Below are 12568 nucleotides of genomic sequence, written 5' to 3'. Positions count from 1 at the left end.
GAACGAGCAGCTCCGAAAGGAGCGGGACGATCGGCTGCGGAGAACGAGCAGCTCCGAAAGGCAGCGGGACGATGCGGCTGCGGAGAACGAGCAGCTCCGAAAGGCAGCGGGACGATACGGCTGCGGAGAACGAGCAGCTCCGAAAGCAGCGGGACGACGCGGCTGCGGAGAACGAGCAGCTCCGAAAGCAGCGGGACGATGCGGCTGCGGAGAACGAGCAGCTCCGAAAGCAGCGGGACGATGAGGTTGTTGTTCGTAATGTTATGTGTTTTGCACGTGGATGTGATGGATATGGTGTGAATGGTGTGAGGGTGAGGGATAATTTGCATTTGTTTTGCCCTTCATTGTCGTCGGTGGAGCGGAAGGTGGATTTTGTATTAGATGGTGGGATGAAAGGGGTTTTGCTGTGTGAAAGAAAGTTGTTGCCTGGGGATGGAGTGGAGGATTTGGATGAGCATTCGTTTAGTGGTCGGTGTGGTTGTGGTGTTGTTGTGCATGATGCGCGTGTTGTGGGTGATTTTAATGAACCCCGACCCCACGATGGGGAGTCTTACAATTTGCAGTTGATGGGTGTTGGGCCTTCAGTTGGCCTGGGCGTAAAATATAAAGGTGTCGAACGGGAAGGGTACACCGTGTCTTCAAAACCAATCAGGGGGTGCTCTCGCCTTGTTGTGAGTGGTGCAGCGCTTGGCACGTTCCGTGATTAAATTTAGTTCGTTTTTGTTGTTTGCACCCTGAGTGTAAGAAGTATGGGTTTTATTTATATGTTTTTGGGTTGATGTTTTTTTTTTTAAGTTGTGCGGTTTGGTTCGTTTTTATTTTTATTTTTGTACGCCGTTGATGGTTGGACGTGTGGGGTTTCTGCGTGAGGAGGTTTTTCGCGGTGTGGGCTGCGCGCGTGATTGTGATGAGTGCTTGCTGCCTTCTGAGGAAGTTATTTACTTTTTTTCTTTTTTTTTCGGTGTTGTGCTTGTGACTGGTTGATGCATGCAGCAGCGGCGACGCACTTCGGTGGTGGGGGGATGGAGAAGAAGTCGCCCTCACTCTGTTCCCGCCTAGAGAGGGCCATCACATCTTTTCTGTACAACGACTCTCTTGGACGTTCACGGGCCTGGCGGATGGGACTGCAGGTTCCACTCTGGTTCTGGACGCACCAGCTCACCGTAGAGAGTGAGCGAGAGGGGCGGGAGGTGCAGAAGGTGGTGAATCTTGTGCGTTGGTTTCACGACAATGGTGCAAATGTGACGCAAGTTGCGATTATCATCCCGGGCGAGATGAAGCCCAGGCTTCGTGCCGAGCTGGTGACAGCTTTACAGAGCGGTGCGACTTCAGAAGAGCTGACACTGCCGATACTGTTGGGACCGCATGAGCTGACTGCGATGAATGCACGGGATCACATTGTGCATCAGTTCGAGGTTGTTCTTTACGTCCTGGCGCTTCCCCCAGTGGGCCGCTTCTTGCATGTAGCTAAGCAGCAAGAACAGTTTCTTGGCGACGCAATTGCTGGCGCAGGAGGTGCGTTTATTTTAATTGGGGATGTGGGCTGGACCTCACCGCATATTACTGTTCAATGGCCGCAGTGGAGAACGTTTGTAATGAAGTTAGAGGAAGAGACACCCCTCGTTTCCTCAGAAGGCAGTGCAAAGTTGCCTGATGGTGCGAGATTTTCCTCGTTGGTGGGAACTCACATCCCGTTGTGCTGTGCAAGGCACGTGGAGCAACGTCAGCTGGAGCACGGCGTTGCACCAATCGTCCGGACCTGCAGGCGATTGTGTCTTCAGCCCTTTCTTTGCCAGCGGGATGGGCATGTGTGCATGGAGCCATGCCACCCACGTGTCTCACATGCAAACTGCCCGTACGCATGTCAAACGCTTATGCCATGCACTCATGAATGCTTGCAGAGCTGCTCAGAGCGATGCAATTGCTTTGAAGTTCATGAGCATCCTCTTCCCTGTTCCCACAAGGCTGTCATAGGCATGGATAAGGCCACCATGCAGCCCATCTACGCAGAGGTTCGACATATATTTAAAGGGTACTGTGCCGATACCGAGCTTCCCTGTGTTGTTGAATATACTACCGAGTGTGCACGATGCTTGGGACCCTTGATGACAACGTGTTCAGAGGCGCGACAACACAACCATACATTAGAGCAAAAGACAATGCTGTGCTCAGGCTGCATTCGTTTGGAGCGTGAGGTGCGGGCCAAGGTTCTGGGTGAAATCCTCGTCAAAACAGAAGAGGCGAAACGCTTGATGAAGGTGGAGATGCAACGAAGCTTGCATCAGCAGCGAAAAGCGTCATCACAGGGGCTGTTTCAGGAGGGCAGTCGTGTTACAATATGCGACGTCCTCAAGATTGTCAAGCCGTTGTGCGCTGATGCAGACTTCCCTGGCGTGAAGTTTGTGGACTACGATGCTCCTGACTTCTACGCCTCTATGGATGGGGCGTACGGGACGTTTGTCAGTCGCCACGTGGATATTGACGACCTCAGCGAGGTGCGCAATCTCATTCGTCTGCGTGACGGTCAACACGTGCTGGTGGCTGACGGCGGCGTCAGCCTGATCCGCGCTCTCACCTCCAACATAACACAACAGGCCCCTGTCCTTCTCTTGACATACAACGGTGGTGTGGCCAACGGTGGCAGCGGTGACCGTGGCGTGTCTGCCTCCCTGAATGATAGTGTGGTCTTTGCAAAGACAGCGAAGATGATTGGTCGGAGTTATTACCTTCCCGTCCCTGTACCCTGCGGCGACAGTACCATTTCCGACAAAATTGTGCGGGTGACGGCGGTGGATCCCGCGTCTCCGGAGGGCGTTGTGGTGGAATGCACCCGCATGTCCGTCATTCAGCACGCCGACGAGGCCCATGACGGTGATCATGAGGGCGATGATAAGAGTAATACTGCAACTTCTGACTCTCTGGCGTGTAAAAGGCCCCGACTGGAGGCTGCACCACCAAAGTCGCACCACTTCCGCATCTCCGTCGAGGCCTTGACATTTACGGTTCCTGCTGCTGTGCTGGAGCCAATCGAGGGCTATGCGGCAGGAAGGGAGGTGGTGGTTCTCGACCCCACCCGTCAGGTGACTAATCCACACGACGTGGAAATTTTCGAGGCGGCTTTGGCGCAAATGCCCGGTATTAATATGAGGAGCGTCGTGATCTCAACGGTGCCGGTTGGGAAGGACACGTCCTTCATACTTCTTGGGGTCGTGAACTCGCCGTCAAATCTGGAGAAACGGTACGGCCCCTGTGCCGTATTGCGGCGCCACGTTCGACTTGTTACGGTGCGGTCAGGGCGGCGAGGACGAGGGTCTCATGGACGTCTTTCTACCTTACAACATGTGGCGAACGTCAATGGTGGTGCGGGGGACACGATGGTGGTTCTGGTGCCGTTTGTTTTTACCGCCGCCGATGAACTGTTGGAGGCGGAGAACAGCCTTGATGCCGCCGCTGTGGAGAAGTTTGAGCAGCAGGTGCGCGACACGATTGCTGAGAGGAGTGAGGAGCTGGCGATTAGGCACGACGAGGAGGCGTTCCACCAGCAGCGAAAGATGCCGGAGGTGACGGAGGAGGCGCTCGCACAGGACCGGTTTGCATACAGCATCCCGATCGCTCTGCCGACGGCGGAGTCACTCGCGGGCGTTCGCACACGTCACGCGCGTTTGTTGTGCGCGTCACCGACGTCATTGTGTCTGAGTAAGCAGAAGGACGCCCTTGCATTTAAGCAGCAGCAGTTGGGTCTCAACAAGTGGGTTGAGGCGATGCGGACTCGCTACGCACAGGAGAGGGCGGCGGACGTTGCGTACTGCAAAGGGCTGCAACTGACGGCGGCTATGAAAAAGTGAGGGCGTAGCCTTCTTTTCTTGTCAAAGGAGAACGTCGACGGCAAAGGCGACGACAGCAAATGAGAAAACAAGCAACAACAAAAAAAGGAAAGAAAATGCTGAATAAGGTAGTGACGTGTGGTTGTAATGCACACAGGCATGCTCTCTAAGGCCTCAACCATCCCCCGTTTGCGAGTAGATACGAACTGCTGCTTTGCTTCACCTCTGCCATCGCGTCTTCTGTGTCCTACTGTACCTTCTTTTATCTATCCTTTTCTTCTCTCGATTTGTATAATATATATATATATATGTCGGTCTGTTGTTAGTGAAGTTGGCGTGCGGGGCGGTGTTGAACTTGGCGATGGCAGCGAGCGAGATTGTACGCGGACGGCAGTGGGCGCACGGTCCGCCAACGAAGCCGAAGGTCTTGGCATCCGAAGGAACAAACAAAAGTCGCGAGCGGAACAAAAGGGATTAGTAGTGGCACCCCGTATGCGGCGCAGTCGCGAAAGGAATGGATGAAAGACAATAATGAAACAACAACAAGGCAGACAAAAAGAAGGAAATACAGAGAGAAAGCGTGCACCGTAGCAACAGCAGGTGCATTACCACCCGTCTCAGAAGGGATGGCTGCGTGGTGTGGTCGAGGCGGTGCTCGACAGCGAGAAGAAAGTACAGGTGGTGAGTGCGTGAACCTGAAACACGGAAACGGTCCCACTGGCGCAAATTCACGGCTACATGGAGCAGGCCTACGACGCGAATGACCCTCACGTGTTTCACCTGGGCGACCTCCACGTGTCGACCACCCTGTACCGCATTAAGAAGTGCTTTGAGAAGCCAAAGTAGCAGTACTCCATTGTGGGAAGGATGATTCTCAGTGTGAACGCCTTCCAACTCATGCGTTTTAACGGTGACTCCCATCAAGAGAAACCATCCCAACTCCCCACAATCCCACTTTTTGCTGCCGCATATTTGGAAGATGGCGCACAAGGCCTACGCCCAGATGGTCATACGGCGTCTTGGGAGTTAGTCTGTCGTCCTCCCCGGCGAATCGGGGAGTGGAAAGACAGAGAACACCAAAATATTGATGTTCCATCTTGGGGATATGAGTTTCATACACAGCGGCAACACCATGCAGAGGAAAGTGACAGACATGTTGGCCGAGTACCTAAATCGCAGTAATCCCGTACTTTGGCGTTCTTTGGAAATACCAGTGCGGTACGCAATGACCAACTTCTCGCGCTTTGGCAAGCACATTAAGCTTTGCTTTGACCCAAACTCTGGCGTCATGCTTGTTGGGCAGACGGTTACGTATATGTTGGAGAAGAGTCGACGCCTGCTACAGGCTACAGGGGAGCGGAATTATTACCACTTCTAAGAGAGGCTTGCGGGACTTTTACCGGAGGAAACAAAAAAAAAACGGGGTTTGGTGGCCTCGAATTTGCGCTTGAATATATAGTTGCCTAAGCGGCGGAAATACCTTCGGCCGACGCCGTGTTGATGGCGAAGTCTTGAATGGTGCTCAAGAGATTCAGAATGTACTCCACGCCCTTATTATCATTGGCGTAGGCGCCGATGTGTGGAAGAACACTCTCAGGGTCTTGGCTATTATTCTCCATCTGGTGACACTGCGCTTTGACCTTGGCCAAACCGACAAGGCATGCATTGAATATGAGGCACCAGCTCACACCGCCTGCTCCCTGCTGCTGGTGGAACCTGTGCTACTTCTGGAACACTTCCCTGTGAGGAGTCACACGAGTCTCGTAACGATTTACACCAACAAGACAGAGGTGAAGAAATTGTGTGGGACGTTCTGCAAAGCCATCTACGTTGGCCTCTTTTGATCGCATTGCGGATTTTGTGGGCAACTCATTAAGCCGCAGGAGGACGTCAGGTCACTCCAGGTACATTGGACTTCTGGACATCTTCGGCTTTGAGAACTTTACACGCAACAGTTCTGAGTAAATCTGCATCAACTGCGCCAATGGGTCGCTGCAAAATCACTACAACAAATACAAATTTATCAACGACGAGGCGGAGTGCAGGCGGGAGGGCATTGATGTTCTAAGAATTGTTTTTCCCGACAACTCGGTGTGTGTGCAGATGTTTGATCAGAAGAATACCGGCATCATCTCCGTGCTTGACGGAAAATGCCATTTTAAGAGAGGCACAGTAGAGCGCTTCACGCTGATTCTTTTGGAAACCTGGGCACGGAAAGGCAAATGCTTTGTGCAGCCCACGAGCATAGTTCGGAACCGGTTCGGCGCCAACCACTACGCGGCGTTTGTGAACTACAACACGGAGGAGTGGCTGGAGAAGAAGACGGGTGGGGTGAGGGAAGAGGCGTATCAATGCATCCTCAGCTTTGGGGGTCCGTTTATTTGGACATTGACGCCGAAGGACTTCACGTCGGATAAGTGCAAGCAGAGGGTGACTTTCCGCTTTAAGGCGCAGTTGGCTGACTTGCTGGTGGATCTGGAATCTACGGAGACACAGTTCATCCGATGCATCACGCCCAACGTGGAGGCCAGTCCCAGCACTCTGAACAACTGTCTTAAATCACCAGGGATGCCCTGTACGCCGTTGGGTGGAGCAATTTTGGCAAATATTTTTGTCTCATCATGCCGCAGGCAACGCTCAAGCTATACAAGCAAAAAAAACTTTAAATTTGCCGCAACGAACTTCCTCATCTACCACTAGCAACTGTGGGGTTGGCTAGACCCTAACTGCGCTACTGGGCACACACAGGTGTTTCTCTGTGTGCAGGTTTAATCGTCGGTGGAACGGCTGTTGCTGCGGCGTAAAGCGTGGCTCTTGCGTCGATGTGTGCCTTTCCTGTTACGCTGGGTTTACACCAGTCAGGGACTAAAACGTCTCGCCAAGGGGCGGTGCCAGTCAAAGGCGGAGCGTGAATGTGTAATTGCGGAGATCAACGCAAACGATTTCACACCAACGCAAGCGGAGTGGGTGGAGGAGCTTGTTTCGCTCTTCCCCCCACGGTTGACGTCTTGACGATCGTCGATGTGGTTGCAGCCTTGCTGAAATGTGATGAGTCTGTGGAGGCTACGGCGGAGTTTCGGCAACAGTGCGTTGATGATGGCTCTCTGGCGTTGACGCTTACGCGTGTCATGAGTGAGGCTGAGGTGCGGCTGGCGGTGGTGAGATCCCTCTTGGATGGCGACGTCACCACCCCGGCGAGGCTGTTGCAGTGCGAGCATGCGGAACTCAAACAGTTCGGTATGACGGACGTCGAGGTTGCTGCCGTTACCCGCGCGGCGCTCAAGGTGGAGTCCGCCCGCGTGAAATTGGAGCGGCTCCAGAGCAGAATTGGGACAAGGTAGCTAGAGAAGTTGCCGGTGAGGTGATGCGCCGTGTGTTAACGCAATCTGACCTTGCTCACGAAGGTGGGCAAACTAATGGAGATGGGATTCCTCCGCAACCGCGTGGAACTCGCATCGACGCACCACAGCGGCGACGCACAGAAGGCTGCTGAACCTCTCTTGCAGGGCAGTGTTGGGAAGCACGTCCACGAGACTCCTCCCCCCATGGCGTCAACGGCAAATGAACTTCTCTCGACCCCGAGGTGCAGCAGCTCGTTAGGCATGGCGTCACAAGGACCACTGCAAGGCAGTTACTTTGCAAGACAAGAGGAAATGTTGACGGGGCCGTCCGACGGGTTTTCCCTCCTGTTTCATTACGACGGTCATGCACGCTCCCCTCCATCTTTTTCCATTCCTCAACCTGCTTTTATGTTTGTTTTTACACCTTAGCACCTCTTTGCATCTCTCCGGTCTTACGCTACTGCCCGTAGAAAAATATCAACGACACTTGGAAGGAAGGAAGAGTGGGAAAGCAAGAAATGCGCAAAAGGCCACGAAAAAAGGAAACATAAACACTATGGAAAAAGGGGGAAAAAGTAGGGGCGAATGTTGAAGCCTTGTGGGAATGGTTTCCCTGTTTCTTTCTTGTTTTGTTTCCCTTTGCGACGTTGGTGCTTGGGCTCTGAGGTTACATGCACGCATGCTGTGTGTGTGTGTGTGCTTTTCTTCTTTTCAGTGGGTGTGAATGCGGGTATCGTGTGCCATTATTTGTTTGTGTGTCTGTTTGTCGAGGCTCTGGGGGGACAGAGAGAGGGAGGGTGGCTTACTCGTTGTTTTGTTTTGTTTCTGTTCTTATTCGCAGATGTGGGCACGCCAGTATGCACCGGAGCGACTTCCTACGGCCACCATCGCTCTTGCCCCTACAGGTGTGAGTGCAACAATGAACTGCTGCTGTATTTGAATGCAGCACATGTGTGAATGATGGGGTCCGTAGATTGCGGGTGCTTCAGGATGGCTCAGCGCACGCTGAGGGGACATCAACCCACAGATGCATGAACAACCATCCTCCAGAGAGTTGGGCTGACGCAGATAGGGAAACCCACGCTGTGAATATGTAATGTATAGAAAGGAATAGGGCGAGGAAGGTGAGAACAGCGGAGGGGGGCAAACAGTTTTTTGTAAGCCGTGCTTGTCACACTCCTCTCCCCTTTTTTTTTCGTAATATTTTCTTCTTCTTCCCGCGCATCAGTATATAACTGCGTAGATTGGGGCCTTCTCTTTGGTCACTGTTAATAATGATCCCATCCATTATTTTTTTATTTTGGTTTTTATGCTTTTAATTTTTTATTCTCTTTTATATTATTAACGCGATCTCTCTCTGCCCGTATGGCTATTTCTGTATGCAGGAGAGATTCCGTGGGGGGCCGTGGCGGTGGGGATCACGAGACTCTGCGAGCCGCAGGCAAATGCGTAGAAGTTTTTTTTTTTTTTGGGGGGGGGGGGACGTGCGAGAAGACGTGTGGCGGGGTGAGGAGATTGCCTGCGTTACAGGCTGTGCATGCAAACTTATTTCCAGCCTTTTTTTCCTTGGAGTATTCTTTTGTCCGTTTGTGTTTATCGCCAAAGCAGCTGCCATCGTTTTATCTCTCGTTTGTTTGTTTGTGGGTTTGCTGACATTACCCTTTTTGATGTCATCTTCTCTCTCTCGTTTGTGTGGGCTACCGCGCCCAGTCACTGTTGCAAATTTTCCAACAGTCTGCTGACTTACACGCCGTGCCGGAGGCAAATAAAAAAAGGGTGACACGGCAGCACCTTCCAGTTTTTATTTTAGACGTGATACGCCATATTTTTATTGTTTTTTTTCTCCCCTTTTTTTTGTTGTTGTTACAAAGCCACAGGGAGCGAGAGAGACATACGTACCACCTCGACGAGTCGACGTTGCTGTCAGCACGCTGAGATGGAAGTGTTGGGTCGCAGTGGACGCGGCATCATGTCGCTTGCCGCATCGACATCGGTGCCCACCGGCTTCGCATCTCTCGAAGACACCGGCGCTGTGACGTTGTGGGACACGCGGCTGAAACGTAAGGACTATGCGTGCGTGGGCAGAGGAGCAAAACAAGGCAGTAGAGATGCCACCGAGTTGCTGCTTGCATCGGACCGACACATGGCCGTAGTTCTGGCGGAGAATCTCATCTTGGCTTATGATCTTCGCCAACAGGCACTGCTGCATGTCTTTAGGCATGACGCTGAGACGGTGATATTTCTTAGCGGTGCCCATCCGCGTGGGGCCCCCACAACCCTCATTGCCGATGAGTATGGTGTGATTATTCCCTTTGATTTGACTCAGTTTGCCCCAACAGCGTGTGTCTCAGAGCGTTACTTTGGGGCAGAGAAGGAGCTGTCATCGCCGTGCTTTGGTTCCTTGTCGAATTACTGTTGTGGTCTTGGGGTATTGCAGGTAGATGACGGGAACGCGGTGTGTTCCATGGGAATGGACGGCAATGGTGAACTTTACACGGACCCACTTGAGCCGTCGGTGAAATTTTGTTTGATGGATGACTTGGTGCCTACAGGGGGGCAAGTGGTGAATCCACCTTTTCCCACAACTTGTCATTTCCTGCGAGAGTACATGGTTGTGGGCAGGGCAAACGGCATGTATTCCATTGCCACCTTGGATACGAATGACAACGCCGTTGTTGAGCTCTTTGCTGCACCGGCTCACGCATTCAACGGCCTGTCTGTGGTGCTATGGACGAATGATGGTCATCTGATGACGTGCTCAATTTGCGGTGAAGTTTCCATGTGGGATGTGATGCCGCTCCTGCTGCAAGATTTACCCACTGACGAGGCAGAAGAAGGAGAATTACCGCCTCTCGAGAAGGCGTGTAGCGTGCGTGAGACCACGTGCCAGCAGTCTGTAGTGAATTGCGGGGCGATCCTTGGCTCAGGCGCATTTCTTGCTGGCGATACGATGGGGTTTGTGACGTCATGTGCAGCTTCACAGGCGTGAGGCGTACAAAACGATCCAAAATAACAACACCGCGTAAATAATGTCTTATCTTTATGGAGCGGCGCTTGTTTCTTTCTTTCTCTATTCCGTGCGCCCTTTCTGTCTTTCCTACGGTGGTGAGAGGAGACATGAGCCACATGCTTTCCATGTGCACCCCACTTCGGCGGTCTTGAGACTTTTTTAAATATCCGTTTACTCCTTTATTCCTTTTTGTTTTGACGTGATTTTTTTTTTTTATTCTGCATTTCCCCCTCCCTCTTTTTTTTTTTACATGTGAGTATGCCTGCCTTATCGCTTCACTTTTTTTTTCTTGTATTTCTGTTCAGCGCTTACTCTGCTTTCTAAGCCCCTGGCGTGCGAGGCAAAGCGCAATAGCGATGGTGGTGGGCAGACGTAAGGCGGATGGTGCCCCAAGCTGCGACTCGGCTGACCTGATTAAGTCTATGTATAATTTTATGTTCAAACTTTGGGTGGGAAAAACGCCACTGATGGACGACGTCGAAACGTATATCATCGGGTCAGGCATGTACAGTGGGTCGGAGACAACGAAGTGGGCTGACAAGGCAACGGCAGCGCTGCTGTATTTTTCGCATCGCAACCGCATTGTGCCTCTTATGAACGGGTCAACCACCGATCTCTTCTGGGGGTGCATGATTCGGACTGGCCAAATGATGCTAGCGCATGTCCTTATGCGCTACTTCACTGGTGGTGGGCCACGAATAGGCGATGAGAAGCTGCAAGAGTTGCGAGCAAAGGCACAGGTGCTCTTCTGTGACGTCCCATCAGCACCTTTTAGCATTCACGCCATAACTGCAGAGGGCGAAAGACATGGTGTTAAGTGCGGTGAGTGGTTTGGGCCGACACCGATAGCAAACACGCTGAGTGCACTCTCAGCGTCCTACCTGGCAGCAGGCGGGGAGGGTCCAGTAGTGTTGTCATTTCCTGATCGGCAAATTTTTGGAGAGCAGGTGAAGGAATTACTGCGGGAGTCAAAACATGTAGTGTTGCTTATTCCAGTGATGCTTGGGCCTCATGTTATCTCGAAGAAGTACGCGCGGTTTATGGAACGTTGTCTTGAAATGGAAAGCTCTGTCGGCATTCTTGGGGGGAAATCTCGTTCTGCGTACTTTCTCTTTGGTCACCAGGGCGACAGTGTGTTTTACTTGGACCCGCACTATCTTCAGATCGCCTTCACCTTGCCGGATAGACCGGGGGAGTTGACGTGTGCGAGGAGGGCTTTGCCTGCGACAAGCTATGATACCTCAATGACCCTGGGATTCTACGTTTCCTCACTTGCTAGTTTTGCCATCTTTGAGGAGGACCTGGCAAAGATAAACGCCGGTCTGACGTTCCCCCTTATTAGTATCTCCGCGGGTCGACCAGTAGAGGAGGGGAAGGTGGATGCGGACGCGAAGCTCAACCTGAACGAAAGTTTCTCTTTCCCACCTGGATAACATGAGGAATAAAAAAACCGATAAGGCAAAAATTAGGAAGGCATAAAAAAATATGGTGCATCGGTAAACATGCAGTGAAAAGCAACTGTGTCCATGGCAGCACGGTTATATTTCTCTTGGAGCAGGGGGCACAACCAATGTGAAAATAAGGTGCTGTGAGAGGAAGCGTCCGTGAGTGATGTTGGGCTGCGCACACACGTGTTTAGTATGCGTGGCTTTTTGGTGGCGGTGCTGCTGCCGGAGAGAGAGACAGGTGTGGATCGAATGTGTGCCTTTTCTTCGTCCCACGCGATATGGCAGCAGGCGGTCCGCCGACCCATGCGGCGCCGTTTCTTTTTTGTTTTTTTTGTTTTACTCGGTCTCTCGATATATATTTATATATTTATGTGCTTGTGTTTCTGCTGTCTTGTATCCACCCACATCGTTGTATAAACTTTTTTTTTTCTTATTCCCCTACTTGTTGTTATGTGTTTCTAGCGTGCTGCTCTCCCCAAAACCAACAATATGGGAAAGACCGTGCTGACCTGCCGTAAGGGCAACGGGTCTGTCTACCAGGTGCACGGCCACAAGCGCCTGGGCCCCGCCAAGCTCCGCATTCTCGACTACGCCGAGCGCCATGGTTTCATGCGTGGCGTGGTCAAGACGATTGAGCACGAGCCCGGCCGTGGCGCCCCGCTCGCCCGCGTGGAGTTCCGCCACCCGTACAAGTACCGCCGCGCAAAGGAGCTGATGGTGGCGCCGGAGGGCATGTTCACTGGCCAGTCCGTCCTCTGTGGCGTGAAGGCACCGCTTGCCATTGGCAATGTCCTGCCCCTCGGCCAGATCACGGAGGGGTGCATCGTTTGCAACGTGGAGGCGAAGGTCGGCGACCGCGGCACCATCGCACGCGCCTCGGGCGACTACTGCATCATCATCTCCCACAACCACGAAACGGGCCGCACACGTCTGAAGCTGCCAAGC

At 52.5% G+C, this 12568-nt stretch overlaps 9 protein-coding genes and 1 pseudogene across 9 annotated transcripts in view, besides 2 other annotated features; all 10 read left to right on the top strand.

Moving 5' to 3' along the window:
* TraAM80_04782 (uncharacterized protein) lies at window positions 1–707 on the top strand (the record flags this gene model as incomplete). The annotated part of the gene is made up of 1 exon (XM_029381695.1): window positions 1–707. A coding segment is annotated over one exon (707 nt), but the record flags the coding sequence as incomplete, so codon positions are not given.
* Window positions 708–1022: 315 nt separating this feature from the next.
* Window positions 1023–3845, top strand: TraAM80_04781 (uncharacterized protein; the record flags this gene model as incomplete). Its single annotated transcript, XM_029381694.1, has 1 exon — window positions 1023–3845. One exon carries the CDS (start codon window positions 1023–1025, stop codon window positions 3843–3845), a length of 2823 nt encoding a protein of 940 aa, XP_029238462.1.
* Window positions 3846–4038: 193 nt separating this feature from the next.
* TraAM80_04780 (hypothetical protein) lies at window positions 4039–4278 on the top strand (annotated as a pseudogene).
* A 413-nt stretch (window positions 4279–4691) lies between these two features.
* Window positions 4692–5006, top strand: TraAM80_04779 (uncharacterized protein; the record flags this gene model as incomplete). The annotated part of the gene is made up of 1 exon (XM_029381693.1): window positions 4692–5006. One exon carries the CDS (start codon window positions 4692–4694, stop codon window positions 5004–5006), a length of 315 nt encoding a protein of 104 aa, XP_029238461.1.
* A 921-nt stretch (window positions 5007–5927) lies between these two features.
* Window positions 5928–6524, top strand: TraAM80_04778 (myosin heavy chain; the record flags this gene model as incomplete). The annotated part of the gene is made up of 1 exon (XM_029381692.1): window positions 5928–6524. The coding sequence occupies one exon, from the start codon at window positions 5928–5930 to the stop codon at window positions 6522–6524; it is 597 nt and encodes a 198-aa protein (XP_029238460.1).
* A 212-nt stretch (window positions 6525–6736) lies between these two features.
* Window positions 6737–7165, top strand: TraAM80_04777 (putative myosin heavy chain MYA2-related; the record flags this gene model as incomplete). Its single annotated transcript, XM_029381691.1, has 1 exon — window positions 6737–7165. The coding sequence occupies one exon, from the start codon at window positions 6737–6739 to the stop codon at window positions 7163–7165; it is 429 nt and encodes a 142-aa protein (XP_029238459.1).
* A 75-nt stretch (window positions 7166–7240) lies between these two features.
* On the top strand, window positions 7241–7594 carry TraAM80_04776 (uncharacterized protein; the record flags this gene model as incomplete). The annotated part of the gene is made up of 1 exon (XM_029381690.1): window positions 7241–7594. One exon carries the CDS (start codon window positions 7241–7243, stop codon window positions 7592–7594), a length of 354 nt encoding a protein of 117 aa, XP_029238458.1.
* Window positions 7595–9101: 1507 nt separating this feature from the next.
* On the top strand, window positions 9102–10154 carry TraAM80_04775 (putative ubiquitin-conjugating enzyme; the record flags this gene model as incomplete). Its single annotated transcript, XM_029381689.1, has 1 exon — window positions 9102–10154. One exon carries the CDS (start codon window positions 9102–9104, stop codon window positions 10152–10154), a length of 1053 nt encoding a protein of 350 aa, XP_029238457.1.
* Window positions 10155–10219: 65 nt separating this feature from the next.
* Window positions 10220–10262: a sequence feature (A-rich).
* A 269-nt stretch (window positions 10263–10531) lies between these two features.
* Window positions 10532–11608, top strand: TraAM80_04774 (AUT2/APG4/ATG4 cysteine peptidase; the record flags this gene model as incomplete). The annotated part of the gene is made up of 1 exon (XM_029381688.1): window positions 10532–11608. The coding sequence occupies one exon, from the start codon at window positions 10532–10534 to the stop codon at window positions 11606–11608; it is 1077 nt and encodes a 358-aa protein (XP_029238456.1).
* A 329-nt stretch (window positions 11609–11937) lies between these two features.
* Window positions 11938–11961: a microsatellite.
* Window positions 11962–12112: 151 nt separating this feature from the next.
* The window catches only part of TraAM80_04773 (large subunit ribosomal protein L8e), a gene marked incomplete at both ends in the record, with an annotated part of 633 nt that continues 177 nt past the window's right edge, over window positions 12113–12568 (top strand). Inside the window, one exon of the mRNA XM_029381687.1 lies at window positions 12113–12568. This exon is cut by the window's right edge and continues 177 nt beyond it. Coding sequence (XP_029238455.1) covers window positions 12113–12568 — 456 coding nt within the window.

This window comes from Trypanosoma rangeli, assembly GCF_003719475.1.
Source record: "Trypanosoma rangeli strain AM80 chromosome Unknown Tra_15.4_contig_00144, whole genome shotgun sequence".
In the NCBI taxonomy this organism is placed as follows: Eukaryota; Euglenozoa; class Kinetoplastea; order Trypanosomatida; family Trypanosomatidae; genus Trypanosoma; species Trypanosoma rangeli.
The sequence above is the reverse complement of the archived record's forward strand: the minus strand, read 5'-3'. Positions and strand labels throughout refer to the sequence as shown.